General features: G+C 49.2%; 2 protein-coding genes across 2 annotated transcripts; both read right to left on the reverse strand.

The window, feature by feature from the left end:
* Positions 1-174: 174 nt before the first annotated feature.
* Tmem210 (transmembrane protein 210) lies at positions 175-1242 on the reverse strand. Its single transcript, XM_021651089.2, has 4 exons — positions 1121-1242; positions 834-969; positions 580-609; positions 175-420 (listed from the first exon to the last, which is right to left on the reverse strand). Exons 1-4 carry the CDS (start codon positions 1206-1208, stop codon positions 219-221), a joined length of 456 nt encoding a protein of 151 aa, XP_021506764.1. The 5' UTR covers positions 1209-1242; the 3' UTR covers positions 175-218.
* Positions 1243-3518: 2276 nt separating this feature from the next.
* Positions 3519-16170, reverse strand: Anapc2 (anaphase promoting complex subunit 2). Its single transcript, XM_021651114.2, has 13 exons — positions 15407-16170; positions 14534-15156; positions 14140-14272; positions 13231-13405; positions 12083-12202; positions 11142-11259; positions 10134-10315; positions 9293-9434; positions 8963-9038; positions 8677-8880; positions 4461-4590; positions 3962-4197; positions 3519-3882 (listed from the first exon to the last, which is right to left on the reverse strand). Exons 1-13 carry the CDS (start codon positions 15956-15958, stop codon positions 3670-3672), a joined length of 2904 nt encoding a protein of 967 aa, XP_021506789.2. The 5' UTR covers positions 15959-16170; the 3' UTR covers positions 3519-3669.
* Positions 16171-17380: the final 1210 nt, after the last annotated feature.

The following is a 17380-nucleotide window of genomic DNA, read 5'->3' on the forward strand; positions in this document are numbered from 1 at the left end:
GATTAGTCATCACTGTAAGACCAGCAGTAGGAAGGTACGGGAAAGAGCTGAACTGGCTAGCAGGCTAGGAGCTAGAGACCCCAAGGGTGTGGCTCAGTGCCCCAGGGTGGAGATACCCACTATGATCCAGGTACAAACACTACACCTTGAGGGGCTTTCAAGAAGGACAGCACATAATCACTAAATACTGTTTAATTCCCCAGCCTAGCTGCCCTCCACTACTCTGGAAGGGGGGGAGGAGGAGGGGGAGGGGGTGGAGGTGGCTCCTCTAGAGGAACCTCCATGGGGATGGTCATGAGGCCATGGCTCTCCAAGGATGGCATCATGGATACCTCCAGATCAGGGTCCATGAGGTGGGACTCCACGTGTACCGAGTGCAGGTCTATGCGATCTTCCTGGACCCCGTAGGGCCCCACCAACCTGCATGATGGGCTAGGTCAGCATGATCTGGCAGGGTCTCGGCTACCCAGGGGAAGCCAGCCCTTGAAAACATTGCTCTCGATGTCACTGTGAAGTCACTTTTAGAAGGGGCAGAGAGAGGACAGAGCTCACCCTTGAGGCTTCCTTTGGCACACTTACCTGTTTTCTGTGTGTCCGGGGCATGTGTCACTGAGGGGGACAAAGGCAGGTGTAAACTCTGGAGAAATGTTTATCCCACACACCTGGCAGCCCCGTGCAACCTCTTTTTTCCTATAACCCCCATATCCAACACACATTATCCCCTGCCTCTCATGACATACCACCCCAGGAAGGGACCCCTCAAAGCATGACTAACAGCCCAGGGCCAGTAGCACGGCCTCACTCCCACTGCACCCAACCCCAAGCTCACGCACCCCTTGGCCCGAAAGACACCAATCGCCACAACAACGAGGGCACAGAAGCAGCTGGCACTGACACCAGCCAGCACCACAATGAGGGCAATAAGGGCCTCGCGGCTGAGGCCAAGGCTGCAGTCACAGTAGGTTCCAGCTGCAGAAACAAGGCCACAAGACCAGGGGCCAGTCACCTGCCTGTGGAGGACATCAGATCCACCCCAACCCTAGTGGCCCTCAGGACACAAATGGCTTGCCCTGTCTGGAAAGGGAGGGGATGTGCCTGGGAGGCTAGCAGGAGGAGGCACCTGCAGCAGGGAAGAGCAAAAGGGACAAACATATCAGGCCAAGGGGGCTGCCAGCTGGGCAGGAGTCAGGCTGGGGACAGGGGGCCATGTCCAGCCCCCAGCCCCACCACACACCTCTAAATGGAACTCATTGGAAGGTGCTGACCTCACAGTGGGGTTGTGAGGCAGAGGGTGTGGGGGCAGGGCCTTAGAGCACCCAGGCTGGCTTTAACTTCATTCACACTTGGATGCTGGAATTCCAGGAGTCCTGGGCAGACAGCACTGGATGGAGTAGGTAAAGGGGACAGGGTTTGTGAGCTCTGGGCAGATCTGTGTCAGGGCTACAGCTTTAAGGACAGATAGCAGTTCTAGTTAAATGGGTAAGAAACCTACTTGGCCCTCTGATGTTGGGAAGCATGGTCTCCATTTGCTTTTCAACATCAGGACTGCAGAGCTCTGAGTGGAGTCAGGGCTCTACCAAACTACAAACTCCTCCCCAGGTTGTGGCAAGTAGGGGAAGGTGAGGTGGGTATATATGTTGTTACCCTCCTTGGTTGCTTTGGAAGGCTGAGCTCATACAGCTTATAAAGCCTCTAGAGGACTGCTGGTATCCTAAGGAATCCTTGATCATCCACTGAGCAGGATACCACACATATCCTTAGAACATTCTCCCCAGGGAACAGATGGCTCAGAACTGGTTGCAGTCTCTGCCTCATATGCGCTGTTATTAGGCAGAACTCAACGCTCTGAGTCTTTGTTGCCTCTGAGATCATACAGCTACTGTCCAAGGGAGCAAGTTTGTCTATAGGCTGGCATGGTCAGGGTTAACCTAGACCTGTCCTGAACTTGGTGTCCCAGCCCCACCCTACTGCAACTCTCCTCTATGAGGGACCTGTCAAGCAAAGTAAGAAACAGTAGGAGGAAATGTCAACCTGCAGCTGACTGAGCCCAGCCTCCTGCCAGCTGGGGCTAACAGAGTGCCAGGAAGGGAGGGCACAGCTTGAACCCAGTGGCCCTAATCACTAGGGACATTCCTGACAGCAGACACAGGTACCCTTCTAGCGTTGGTCATCAAGGAACAGCTAGCAGCTCCTGACATGGGCTTTGTATTGGTTGAACAATAATGATGAGAACCAAGACTTCATCTCGTCTTTAGGGCACATCCACAAATCTAAAGGAATGTAGAACAGGTGTGCCTGAGACGCAGGGGCTGGCACTGTCACCCTGCCAGGCCAGCCTAGCAAGTTTATATCCTGGTTAGGACAAAGACACACCCATCTGTGGACAGGTGGTATGAGCCAGATAGAAACATTGTGGAGGGACATTATTGGCCTCTGCTGTCACCAGAACTCACAGGAGTTCTTGTAGCAGAAGCACTCTAGTGGGTAAAGAGCAGGGTCTGAGGACTGGGAGCTAGAAGAGAGCAAACCTCCTTTCTGAAGTACTGTGAAAAAGGTTTTCTAGGTTTGTGGAAACACTAACACAGCTATGGCCAAGGCTGTGTGCCTAATAACCACCTCCACCCTTTAAAACCTGGGGCTGAGGGAACTAAGAGTAGTGGCAGCAGCTGAAGATGGGTGTGGCTTGTAGCCTGAGATCTATCTTGGGTGGATGTGGGCGTGCAAGCAATGATTCCAAAGGGCTTTTGTTTCCTTTGAGGATGGTGCCTCAGGTCAGGGTATTTCCTGCCTGAAAACAGCTGTTCTGGGACAGGGAGGCAGGAGCCCATGCTGTGCTGCACCCAGGTTCTATAGTCTAAAAGGTCAGTACAGACCCCAAGACAGGGCAGAGCCACCTGTCTTCAACAGGCAATAGCCAAAGGTGGCTGAGCCCAAACTTGAGGGAAAGGATTAAATTGCTTCCTGGGTCCATCTCTCACCCTGGCCCTCGTCCTGTACTTCTGACTGCAAGTCTGGGAGACATGAAAGAATCTGAGCACATACTTGTAAGCTCCAAGCAGTATGTCCACATATCCTGGTACAAGGAGGACAAAGGTCTAATCTTCCTTAGGGTATATACCTAAGGAGCCCTTGACTGCTAGACACAAGCAAGGAATGTATTTGAATCAGGTTGCCTCACCTTAGAGGACCTGAGAGTGCAAATGTCCTAACAAAACAAAGCCTCACATTAACTCCACACAGGCTACAAGGAAGTAAAGATCCAAGAGTTCCTTTTAAAGGCCACAAAAACAGAATGGGGCTACAAGTCTTACTCAGGAGACCTTAGGCAGCCAACCCTATTCACTCTTGTCCCAGCACAGGTCCAGGGCAGGCCACATAAGACAGGTTCAGGGGATCTATTTATTGCCTAAACACAGAAGTGCAGCCTGGCTGCTTGGGTAGCCCTGTTACCTGCTCCTGGGAACCATAGAGGGCAAACCTGTGTATGTTCATTGGGCCCAACAAACTACACGAAAGGATGAACCAATCTGCTTTTATTTGTTCTCTGAGTGCTAGGCAGGGAATGGAAAGGGCCTGGGCACAGGGATATGGGGACAGAAGGTACCCTAGCTGTCCATCCAGGGGACACACAGGCACGAATGCTGTAGGTCAGAACCTGGAAAGGGAACATCAGTTGCAATTCTTAGGAAGGCGGTAGACACCTGCAGAGTAGATAAGCTGCTGGTCACGGACCTTCTTCTGAAGGTAGCCCTGGAGTTCCTGCAGGTCAATCTCAGCCAGAGCAGGACCAGTCATTACAAACATTCGGAGCATGCTGTAGATGCGCTCCAGAGAGAGGCTCTCTAGGTTGGTCAACATGGCCTGGATGTATGTCCAGAAGAGCTAGGAACAGAAACCAGGCATGGTCAGTTGGCGACCTACTTAGCCCACCCTCAACCCAATATGAAAGTGGCCAACGTACCAGCAGCTCCTCTTCCTTCTGGTCAGCCTGGGAGGCCATGCCTGAGTCGCTCTCATCATCACTGTCAATCAGCACCATGTTGTCCCTGTCCTGAGGCCGCTCTTCCTCAATAACAGAGAAGGTACCCGGAGGCTCCTCCCGCAGCACACCCTGTTGCAGCCACACTGACATACGTCTTCTCAGCAGTGCCACAGGCATCTTCACCACCTTGCTCAGCTCTTCCAGGGTCCAGCTGGCTGTGTACAGAGCCACAGGATGCAGGGTACACTGGAGGTTATACCTCCTCCAATACCTGTTAGCCAGCTGGACCACCAGAGGGATGTGCACTGTCCTGTGTGACTCATAGGTATAAAGAATGGTTGCTATCCCTAAATTCTGCCCACAGTGAGCAGGGGGGAAAGCAGTGTCAACCTCACAGCTCATCAGACAGTAGTAGTGCCTAGCACTGGACCCAAGGTCATGTGTTCAAGGCAGACCAGATGGAGTTCTACAGACTCACCTTGGTCCTGGAAATAAAGCAAGACTACTGCCTGCACTGGGGTCACTGCAACAGACAGGGTGCGGTCAGCCAGCTCCACATCCATTGTCACCAGGCCCAGGGTGTGCTTCCAACTGAGTGTCCGCATAGCCTAGGCAGGAATCATCAAGAAAAGTCCATGGGTTCCAGGCAGATCCAGATGAACAAGGCACAGACTCATATGCCATGCTACCTGGCAAGGAACGGCTCTTACACCAATGGCCTAGCCAATGCCACCTCTGGCAGGCAGGTAGCTCAGTTCCTGAGCTAACAATGGGCACTGCTGGTAAATTGTGTCCCTCTCATGTCTTTCTACCTCAGAACGTGAAATATTTGCAGAGTCAACGTAGATGTAATTAGTTAAGAAGGGGTCATACTGAAGTACGGCAGGCCTTAATCTAATTAGACCAGTATTTTTTCAAGAAAGGACATGGTTTAAAACAGGCACAGAAGGGAGTGACTATGAGAGGCACAGAGTATGATGATATACCAAAAGCTGGGGAAAGTGCTCTCTTAAAGGTGTCAGGTGAAGCACAGCCCTGCCAACACCTTGACACTGGACTTCTACTACCCAAAACTAAAATATACTTCTGTTGTTTAAAACCACCCAACCTGTGACATTCCACTATAGAAGTCATAATAAATGAAGAATTTGCTGTGCCCATATCTTCAATCACAGCACTCAGGAGGCAGAAAGATCTGGTCTACAGAGCAAGTTCCAGGACAGCCTGGGCTACACAGAGAAACCGTGCCTCAAAAAAGGAGGAAAATAGATGGTGATTATGGTTGTAGGGAGGGATATATATAAATATATCCTGTTATATAATACTGTTATATAAATATATGAAATATGAAAGTAGCTTTGTACAATGTGAAATTATATAAAATTAAATCTTAAAATTGTGGCAGACAACTGATATAACATGAGAGATAAGGATGATGTTGGTGAAGGTTCAGGAAGAACTGTCCTCACCCTAGAGAATGCATACACTGTGGCGAACAGTGTTGGTAGGAATATGGACATTAAGAGGACCTTGTGCTGAGGGTTCAAATGGAAATGAGGAACACACTAAGAGGCAGAACAGTACCAGTTAGTGGCCAGCATTTGCTAGAGACAAGCGTGACTTGTAGATCCAGCTGATCATCTCAGCAGAAACCAGCTACACATGGAACATCCAGGAAGACACTCTTTCTCTATTATTTTTCTGGGGGAATGTCTGAAACAGGCTTTTTCTGTATAGCCCCGGCTGTCCTGAAACTCACTTTGTAGACCAGTCTGGCCTTGAACTCATAGATATCTGCCTGCCTCTGATGGTCTGAGTGCAGCATCCAGTTCATCTTGAGGATATCAATCAGTCATAAAATAAATGTTCTGGTTTCAAAGACAAAAAAAAAAAAAAAAAAAAGGAACTCATGCTGAGCTGGATATAGTGGCACATATCTATAATCTTACAAAGGCAGAGGCAAATAGATCTCTGAGTTTGAGGCCAGGCTGGTCTACAAAGCAAGCACAGGACAGCCACAGCTACACAGAGAAACCCTATCTTGAAAAACAAAAACAAACCAAAAAAAGTAATAATAATAATTCATGCTGAAGTGGTTAACTTTGAAGATATTGGTATTGGTTAAATGTCCTTTGCTCATGGGAAGTCTGTTAATTTTAGAAACCACAGGCTGTCATGGGCCAAACTGTATCTCTTCAAAGAGATAGTAAAGCCATAACTCCAGTGACACTCAAAGTCCTATCTCCAAATATGACCTTATTTGGAAAAGGAGTCATTAAATATGTAATCTGCTAAAATGAAGTTGTCCCACGAACAAGTCCCTAATCTAATATAACTAGTGTCCTAAAACACAGAGAAAACCTGGACATAAAGAAATGCATTTACCAGTTGAGCAGTGGTGACAAACTCCTTTAACCCCAGAACTTGGGAGGCAGAGGTGAATCTCTGTGTTTGAGGCCAGCCTGATCTACAGAGTGAGTGCCAGGACAACCAGAGCTACACAGAACAACCCTATTTCAAAAAACAAGAAAGAAAGAGAGAGAGAGAGAAAGAGAGAGGAGAAAGAAATAAAGAAAAGAGAAAGAAAGAAAAGAGAGAAATAGAGACAGAAAGAAGTGAGGGAGGGAGAGAGAGAGAAAGAAAAAAGAAAGGAAGAAAAAGAGAAAGAAAAAAGAGAGAAAGAGAGGAAAGAAGGAAAGAAAGAAAGGAGGGAAGGAAAGAAGAAAGAAGGAAGGAAAGAAGGAAGAAAGAAAGGAAAGGAAGAAGAAAGAAATGAACGAAAGAAGAAAGAAAAGAAAGAAAGAACAAAGAAAGAAAGAAAATGCTAGGGCTACTGGAAACTGCAATAGGCAGGAAGGATACTTTCTCCTAGAGCATTCTGGGGAAGTACAACACAATAATATCAATACATTTCTAATCTGGTAAACTCCGTATTTTGCAGTATTTCATTAAGGTACTGTCCAGGACAGTGATTTTCCTGTTCTGGTGGCCAAGTGATACTCTTAGGTTGAACATCTGCGATTCCAGCACTCAGGGAGGCACAGGCAGGTGGATCTCTAAGAGTTTGAGGTGAGCATGGTCTACAAAGCAAGTCCAGGACAGCCAAGGCTACACAGAGAAACCCTGTCTTTAAAAAAATAAAAAATAAAAAAAAGGGGGGGGGGCTGGAGAGATGGCTCAGAGGTTAAGAGCACTGGCTGTTCTTCCAGAGGTCCTGAGTTCAATTCCCAGCACCCACATGGTGGCTCACAGCCATCTATAATGAGATCTGGTGCCCTCTTCTGGCCTGCAGGCGTACATGCAGACAGAACATTGTATGCATAATAAATGACTAAATAAATAAATAAATCCTTAAAAAAAAAGATGGAAAAGGAGGCAGTTCAGTGGCTTCCCCTGGTCACATCCAGTTTAGATTCCCCAACAAAAGGATCACACTACATGGGCTGCACAGTCAGTCATCCACAGACCAGTAAGATCCTCTAGGAGCTCTGCTAGTGAAAGACAAAAGAACTGTGGTCATAGGCCTGACCTCTTAGCATAGGCTGGGGTTTACCAGAGCCATTCCAGTATCCAACAAAAAATGAGATAAAGTACTGTAGAGTCTGGTTATCCTACCTCTTTGGGCCTGATGAATAAGACATGGCCAAGCTATGTCTGGGATCCACAGTGAAAACTTAGCAAAGGCAGCAAGTACCTCATACTACCACAGTAGTCAGAGGAACAGTGGGAGAGGACATGGAGTCCATACGACTGGCCACTCAGACATCCTCAACCAGGAAGCGGTAGGGTTACGATATTCAAAGACTGTTAGCTAGACACACTGCCCAAAGCTGGAAATACTGGTGAGCGGTATCCTGTGCTTTCACAAAGACCATACCTACACTATTCCAGGAACAAAACCAGGGTTAAGGGCAGCAAGGTTCTCATAGCTACTGACAAAATATCAGGGTCCCACTTTGTTACCCCTTGAAGGAAAGGTGTTCTTTTTTTTTTTTTTAAGCTTATTTATTTATTATGTATACACTATTCTGCCTGCATGTGTGCATGTACACCAGAAGAGGACACCAGATCTCTTTATAGCTGGTTAGGAGTCACCATACGGTTGCTGGGAATTAAATTCAGGACCTTTAGGAAGAGCAGGCAGTGCTCTTAACCTCTGTGCTATCTCTCCAGCCCCAGGAAAGGTGTTCTCAAAGGGACTCATCTAGGGGCACACACCCTTAGCCCAAAGCAAAGCCTTCTGATTTCAGGAGTCCACACATGTAGACTCAGCACTTTCCTGCACAAATGACACTGCCAATGTTCCCATGGCACACCTGCCTCTACCTAGTTGTTTCTAGCCTGACCCTACAGGTACCACATGCTTTTTCAATTAGGGTCTGCCACCTGGATGCCTGGGTCCTATGACCCTCTCCTCTCAGCATCTATAATCCAGAGCACTCTATAGGCTCCAACCTGTGGTCCAGAGTGGGCATCTCCATCTGTGAACTATGTCAGACTTAAGCTTCACCTGCCATAACTGACCACAAGCTCAGGAGGAAGAATCATTGAACTTGGCATACCACCCACTGGAGCTCCAGCTTCTACAACATTAGGGCTCAGCTATGCTATCTGGACACATGTGCCACTTGGGCTAATTCTGTATAGTGTTTGATGTGACCAGAGATACAAGATACCAAGAGGCCTGGCTGTACCTTCAGTTTCTCATACTTCTTGCAGTAAACGTCTAGGGCTGCCCTGATGTCCTCAGGGACCTCCAGCTTTTCATCTTTGAAGGGAGGCCAAAATTCACTGGACAAAATGACTGCATACACCCCAAATGGTGGTTGTTCTTCCACAGGTCTCTTCTCATCTTCCTCACGAATATTGGCATTAATACGGCGGGAATCTGCCATGTCCTAAGAAAGGGCACTTCATCAATGTCCTGGGCTTAATAGTGGTAGAAGGAGGGTAACTGGCTGGGGAATCCTAGACACTTACCTTCAGCATGACCTCACAGAAGTGCATGGGGGCTTCACCAAAGCGCAGCTTCAACAGCTCCACATTACGAATCTCCCTGGAAGAAGTTGGAGGAGGGGCTGCAGGGTCCCTCCATTTCAACTGGTACCCTAAGTAGACAGACTATCCAGACAACCCACCTGTTCAGGACACACACGGCTGGAGGGAAGGCAGGAAGCCAGAGTTCAGTCACCTTGGCCAGTAGGGGGCAGTACTAATTATAGGAGCACTAATTACGTTTTTTCTTCCAAATACAGAATGAAGTCCTTAGGCCTCAGCACCCCCTGGAGGTCAACCAGCTCCTTGCCTTACCTTTCAGGGCTGAAGCTGAACTGGTGAAGGAGGCGATCTGCAAGTAGTGAGCGGTACTCATTAATAAAGAGGTCCTTGGTGCCATAGATGCTGACCAGCAGGCTAATGATATCTGAAGACCGTCGCTTGGAACTCGACTTCCCTGTACAATATAAGGGAGGAGGCCATTCCATTAGCACCTTGACGAGGACAGTGATACCTCAGAGTTAATCTGCTGGACACAGCAGTATAGGACAGTCTACAGGGCTTGCTCTCAATGTCCCAGGCAGCTGAAGAGTAATATGCCTCCCAGTAGACCTAGGGTTGGTTCCTAAGGCAATTGTTCTGATCCACAGTGCCTATCTCACAAAAACCTTCCTGGATCCTCAATCAGCCACAAGGAATAGAACAAAAGGTCCTTGGGTTTTCCTTTAAAAGGCTGAAGATGAAGTGTTCACGCTAAGATCTGAGCAAGACAAAGAATCCTCAGCCTTTGGAAATCCATTAGAGTGTGGCCAAGCAAGAGATGAGACCTGCCCAAATAATACCACCTTAATACACTTGAATACCAGGACCAAATCACAGACAGAAGTGGGGTATACAGACTTTCCATGAATCTATTCTCTCAAGTATAACCTACAAAGGCACCTTTTTATAGCTGGCTGGGGTAGCCAGTGTGGAACATATTAGCAAACTGGCTGGTGTTAAGTAAGGCCAGGGCCAAAGACCCCTGACCCCTCAATTTGAGGCAATGTTGCTTCTGATATAGCCAGGTATGGGTAGCAACATGCATAACCAGAACCCGACAGACCTCCAAAGAAGCCCAGGAAAGAGCAGAGGTGAGGCCAATATGTGAACTGACCTGGATCAGCATCCACAGGATCAGGGACCCAGTCCTCAGGCTCGCCAGAATCATCCTCACTGTCTTGGCCGGTCTCCAGGCTGGCCGGGTCCGTCTTAGACAGCTCAACAGCCAAGTCCCCAGTCCCATCTGAGTCCCCTGTCAGCCCAGCCACAATCTGCCGTACTGTGTCCTCTCGTGTCCTGCCAGGATTGAATGTTGCTGTCCCCAAAAATGTGCATGGGCATCATGATATCCTAGTGTGGCCAGTGTTAAGTAGCATGTCCTGACATTGCTTAACATGCCTATCCGACTTTGTAGAAATTAGAAAACCAGCTGGGCAGTGGTGGCGCATGCCTTTAATCCCTGTACTCAGGAGGCAGGGGCAGGCGGATTGATGTGAGTTCAAGGCCAGCCTGGTCTACAGATCAAGACCAGGATAGCCAAGGTTACACAGAGAAACACTGTCTTAAAAAACAAAAAACAAAAAATTAGAAAACCTGGCACTGCTTTGAAATACCCAGGGGCTGAGATATTGGAAAGAGCTCAATGACCAGAAAGCAGAAAACCAGAACCCTGAACAGGTAACTGACACTATCAGCCTCTCAGGTACTAGGGTCACTAAGCACTAACCCTAGAAATTCTGCTGCTGGGGGCTTTCTGACCAGCTTTGTCAAGGAATCCACCATAGAAGTCACAGAGGTCCCTAAGGCTGAAGCTGTTTAGAGACCAGGCCTCTTCTCATTTGTCAGGTTCAGTCAACAATGCCCTAGGATATGCTTCTCTTTGTGTGGAGGTCCTGTCTCCCTCTCTCTCTCTCTCTCTCTCACACACACACACACACATACACACACACAAACACTATGTGATGGAAAGGACACCACCTAGTTCTAGCAGAAGAGGCTCCCTACCCCCAAAGTCAATCCAGCCCTAGCAAGGCAGAACCTCAGTCTAGGGCTGACTGTCCGACTTCTGCAAACATCAAAGAGAGCTTAGCAAAGAAGAGAGCCAAGTGCCAACGGCACTCACCTCAGGTAACGACGGATGGGCTCACAAGCTACCTCCAGGATGACCATAGAGGGATCTAGCACACGTAATGCCTTGATGGCGGAAATGTAGAGAGTGATTATGTCACATGTGTTGACACCTACAGAGGAAGAGCCAGAGATCATATAGCAGCCTGTACTGCAGCCTCCTGAATGCCAGCTGGCTACAGTGGCTGGGTGATCTGAAGGTTCCCATGGGGCCCTCATTCAAGGAAATTGCAGTTACCTTCTTGTCCCACCCCCAACTCAATCCATTTATAGGCACAGACTCTAGAATTTTCCAAGGAACAGTCTATTACAATTTGAATCTAGACTGTCCCCTACAGGCTCATATTTTGAATGCTTGATTCCCAACTTGTGGTACTATTTTAAAAGCCCAAAAGCCTTTAGTAAGCAAGTTCTAGTGGTATATGCCTTTAATCCCAGCAATTGGGAGACAGAGGAAGGTGGATCTTTGTGAGTTCAAGGCCAGTTTGGTCTACATAAAGAACAACAACAAAAAGAGCCTTTATTTAGTAGGTTAAGCTAGTGAAAGTATGTTACTTCCTAAGTTCTGGTTTCTTGGCTGTCATATGCCTATGCCAAAAAACCTTTTCTATTATGATGGACCATACCTTCTGAGAATAAGTGAATAAACCCTTCTGCCCTTAAGTTGATTCTGTCATGTATTTGGTCATGCAACATAGGAAGTACTAACATATAAACCTTGCTCTTACCAGGCAGCCTATTCTGAAAAGACTCATACCACCCCTAGACCAAATCAGAGAGGCTCTGACTTCCTCCCAAGACACACAAAGCTCAGGGTTAACTCAGTTCTCCCAAGCACTTCAGGCCTGTCTCAGGCCTACAAAGCCAGGGTTGTTAACTACATGTGAGTCCTGAGGGCTATCTGCATGGCCAGTCCACAACAGCCACACATGATACCTGGGTGCAGGAGTCGAGTTTCTAGGGCCACCCTGAGGGAAACAAGCAGCTGTTGCCTCTGATCTGTCCTTTCCAAGCAGTACTTAAGGTCCTCAATGGCTGGCCGAGAGTCTGGGAAGTCTGAAAGAAAACCATGTCACAGGGATAGGCAAGTAAAAAGGTGTAACAAGCACTAAAGGATATACATAGTACAAATTACACACCTGGCAGGGGCCCAGACAAAAGCCACCCATCAGGTAAAACATACTCTGTTGTCAATGTAACCTTCACTAAAGGCCATCTGACCAGAAATGACTGTTTCATCTGATCAGAGGCACAGTTGGCTACTTCACTAAAGGAACACTTTGCCAAGCCAACCAACTACTCTCTCAATCCACTGAGGAACATTAATGCGTGAAGTGCAATGACACTTAAAGCTCTAACAACTGCCTTAACTCACACAACATAGTCATTCCTCCCATCATGTATAGTGGTAGGTAGCTCAATTGTCCCAAGTTGTACTATCTTTTGGGCAAAAAAAAAAAAAAAAAAAAAGTGTTGTCAAACTTTTTTTTTTGGGGGGGGGAAGACAGGGTGTCTCTGTGTAGCCCCGCCTACCCTGGAACTTGCTCTGTAGACCAAGCTGGCCTTGAATTCACAGAAATCCACCTGCCTCTGACTCCCTGAGTGCTAGGATTAAGTGCCACCAGTCCCAGCTATCTTGTTTTTTTTTTTTTTTGTTTTTGTATTTAAATTTTTTATATTTGAAGTATTTGTTCGCAGGGACTGTTTTCCTGCCCTTATGTATATGTTCCATGTGCATGCCTGGTGCTAGTAGAGGCCAGAAGAGGACTTTGGATTCAATCGCACTGGAGTTACAAATGTTACAGTTACAGCTGCCACGTGGACGCTGATCATAACCTGAATCCTTTTAATATTTCTACATGTTGACACTTGATTAATAATAACCAGACATGACACTCTGAAGAGAGTCCTAAGCAGGAACCAAGATGAAAGAGGAGAGTGGAAACCCAGAAGTATATGCTCAGTGCTGATCTTGACTCTGACCATGTCAGAAAAGGTCCAGCTCTGCTCAACTCACCACCCTGCCAACAGCTAAAGGTAAAATTGGAAAAGGTAGGTCCTGCAAGGTAAGAGGCGCGACCAACCTCGAATGATGCTGAAAAGCTCCTCAATGCGTAGGCTGGCATAGATACGGTAGAAGAATCTCTGTACATGGCAGCGCCAACGACGCAGTGTGTTCCCAGCTTCTGGAGAAGTGGGTCTGGTGGGGTTGTCCTGAAGGAACACTTTGCCAAGCCAACCAACTACCCTCTCGATCCACTGTGAAAGATCATTAGTGTGTGAAATGTAATAACACTTCAAAGTTCCTTTGGCAAGACCCTAGAGGAGGCCCCACCTGTGTCTTGAGGCCAGAGTCATCAAATCTACACTCCACTGCCCATGGCTCACTTGCATCTGCCCCAAGAGTTTCCAGGCTCATGACTCTAGGCCAATACTGCTGGGACACCCACTTTGATCATTCCCCATCATAGCTAATATGCATCCACAAGGGATGAGACACTTGAAAAACGGAGGTAGGGAGGGAGGCAAAAACAGGGTGTACAGCTTAATGAGGCTGAACCTAGACTTTTCACAATGCTGGGAAACACATAGCAGAATTACAACCCATACCTAACAATACAGGCAACCAGAGGCCTTCACTGGGACACCCTAGCCCCATACCAGGGTACAGAGTAGTTGTAGATTAATCGCAAAGGCAACTGTTAAGTGAGCATACATTTTGTAAAAAGAGGAAAGAAAAGAATCTGTAGACCTGTCTTGCTGTACCTGCATGGGGAAACCCTTTGGGACCACTTGTCCCAGGATTCTGCACAGACCTACTTAGTACATACCAAATTTGTCTTTGTCACCAGGGCCCAGGATTGTCCTCTACACAGTACCAAGATAATCTCACCCATCACCACTCCTGGTCAACCTGCCTACTATTTGGTATCAGGTCTGCCACAAATCCATTTTGCCCTTAATAGAACCCAGCCCAGGGAGGAGAATGTCACCTTGTGGAACTCACGCAGGAAGGAGCGCTCATATTCTCCACGACAGCGGTCTTCCATCCTTTCCCGAGTCACCTGATGCAGGGTGGTTGTCACGGCCTCAGCGCTGACACGCTCCAGCAGACTGAGCCTATGCCTAAAGGAGATCTCTGCTCATAGAAAAATCATAACATACATCTGTCCCTTACCTAGGGGGCTCTTCCCATAAGGATATGCAATGCATATACTTCAGATCTATGTCCAGGACAGTGTAAACTTGCTACACAGTAACTCCTGGCTACAAGTACAGGTGGAAAAGACTTCACCAGCCAGTTTACTAGCTCCATTCGGAGGTATATTAAATTCAGGACAAATGGGGCATTCATAAACTGGGGTATGGCCAGAAGGCAGTACTTACAGAACTTGGCTGAGCTGGTGGAACTGCTCCAGTGCCTGTCGGCACCAGCACTGCTGTTTATCACTGCCACATCCTGCGCACAGAGGGCTCTGTAAAAGTCGGTAGTACCTGCGGCGGGCATACCGGCTGTCAAGCTCACCCTCTAGCTCGGGATCTGTGCCCCCTTCTCCTTTTCTCTTGCTCTGCATATAGACTCTCAGGAAACGACCATAGAGGCGCTGGACCATCTCCTGGAATGTCCTGGGGGTGGAAAAGAACAGGACTCCCCGCAACATGGTGTGAACTTTCTCCCGAAGCCCCTGAGCTCCAGTGCCCATCAGCAAGCCCAGACGAGTCCATTTCTCTAGGAGTTCTAGGCTATGCAGGTAGGGATCCAAGCGGCTTTCCAGAAGGCCGAAAGCATCCAAGAGCAGCAGAAGGCATTGGGGTTCATCGACAGAGTTTTCACGCTGGGCGATGGCATTCCAAAACTCTGGGGCAATGTTGCCCTGAAGGTCGTTCTGCAGCACCTCCACGAACCACTCCTCCAAAACAGAGTGCAGACCATGGCCCCTCAGAACCTCCACCGCTGCGCGGAGCTCTTCCTCCTTTGGTGGGACCGCACCGCTGGTCCGGGAAGAAGCCTGGAATACGGAAAACTGTGAGCTGAGGGGCGGGGTAAAGGCAAAAGGAGGAGAGGAGAGCGGAAAAAAAAAAACCAAAAAAAAAAAAAAAAAACACCAGCGGCAGGGTTCCCAGGGAACCAAACAAATCAGGGGGCAAGCCCACTACAGACAGCAGGCACAGAGCTGTGAGAACCAAAGGGTGGACTCTCTAAATCACACAGGGTAGCGGGAACTCGGCACAGGCCCGCCAACCTTTCCCCGGCCTCACCAGCCCTAGCGCGGCCGGCGGCACCAGACCGGTGCTCACAGTATTCCATGCAACCAAGAGCTCTTGTCCAGGCCTAAACTCGCAGTCATCGGCGGCACCAACTGCCGACGCCGGCATCGCCGGCGCCGCCGTCACGGCCACAGCCTCGGCCTCCATCAGCGTCCACAAAACAGACGTGAACAGCGTGGCGCACAGTGATGATGCATCGCGGGCCTGGCGCCTAGCTGTGACGTTAGCTTGTCCACGCTCTGTGGAAGCAGTGCGCAGGCGCGGGCCTGGCTGTGCGGGCGGCGGTTGAAGCTTCCGGACGCGGCGCGGAACATGACCCAACAGGGCGCGGCGCTGCAGAACTACAACAACGAGTTGGTCAAGTGTGAGCAGCGGGAGCTGAAGGTCAAAGGCGGTGGGCCGGCGTCCGGCCGACCCACTCGGGAGGACGCGCGGACACGCCTCACGAGCCCCGCTCTGCGGCCTGTCCCGTGTCGTGCTGGTCGGGGTACGAAGCTCACGAGACCCATCCCACAGCTCTGTCTTCCCGCCCTCCCTAGGCATTGAGGAGTTGTGTCAGAAGCGAGAGGAGCTGTGCCGGCAGATCCAGCAGGAGGAGGACGAAAAGCAGCGGCTGCAGAATGAGGTGAGGCAGCTGACGGAGAAGTTAGCCCGCGTCAACGAGAACCTGGCGCGCAAAATCGCCTCTCGCAACGAGTTTGACCGGACCATCGCAGAGACAGAGGCCGCCTACCTCAAGGTGGGGCTCTCGGATGTGCACCGTCAGTGCCTCACGAGCATCAGAGGCTAAGGCCCATTGGGTTGAGAGGCAGTAGGCGGGACAGTGGGTTCTCTATGGGATCCAAGAGCATGAGCAGTGGTATGTTGAAAAGAGTAGAGTTTGAGCCAGTACTAACCCTTTGCCGGGTGGGAGGAAGGGCTGTGGGACAGATGCAGGAGGGAGGATGGTTTTACCCACCCCCCTGTAGCCATTTGTCTGCAGCACAGATGGCCAGATGGCCAGATTGAGATTCCCATCGCTGAGGCCATGGGACCTTCCTACCTGAGAAATAACAATCCTTTTATTTCTCTGACCCAGATCCTGGAGAGCTCTCAGACTCTGCTTAGTGTCCTCAAAAGGGAAGCTGGGAATCTGACTAAAGCCACAGCCTCAGACCAGAAGACTAGTGGAGGCAAGGACAGCTGACTGACAGACCAGAAGACTAGTGGAGGCAATGACAGCGTCTGTCTCAGCAGTGTCCTGTGGCTGCTCAGTCCCCAACATGTCTGTCCTAAGGCATCTTTCTTCTTCGTGGCCTCAGATGCCTTCTCACTATCTCAGGTACCCAGAGGGGCAACTTCTGACCGCCACCTTCCTTGGATGATGAGAAACGCCCTAGGACAGTCCAGTGGGATATGGGTTCCCAGCTCTGTACTCATGTATGCCACGGGAACCCTGGGTTCCTGGTTAGCTCCATGAGGGGCTTCTCTCTGAAGCTCCTAGATCCCCCTTGGGCTGCCAGGGAGGTCCTGGTCCTAGCCCAAGTACTGTGGGAGCCCCTCACTTTGCCTCCTTAGCCATTAGGGATTTAGGCCAGGCATGTTGAGGAAAGAATCTTGACTCCAGAACTGAAACCCTAGGGCCCATCCCCATGGCCTCTCGTGTTTCAATAAAGGTTGTTTTGCAAAGATCTGTGGTATCATCTGCCAGGTACCATGTATCCTGTTGGTAGGGAAGGCCTGCAGTTTTCTCTGACTATCCCATCCTCAAAATAGAGTTGAGAGTGCCCACCTCATTCAGGCAAGCCCTAGCCCTTAACTCTCCTTGTAAAGCTGCTGGTCTTTCACCCAAGTCCAGCACACAAACCACTTTCCTGTGAGGGGCTTAGCTATATCATGGTGCTCAGTGCAGAACTTGGCTCAGAGACAGCTGGCAACACTATACCAGCTGTTCTGGTTCTAGGTCTCAGCATAGACTCTGATTCT

This window comes from Meriones unguiculatus, chromosome 8 (genome assembly GCF_030254825.1).
Source record: "Meriones unguiculatus strain TT.TT164.6M chromosome 8, Bangor_MerUng_6.1, whole genome shotgun sequence".
In the NCBI taxonomy this organism is placed as follows: Eukaryota; Metazoa; Chordata; class Mammalia; order Rodentia; family Muridae; genus Meriones; species Meriones unguiculatus.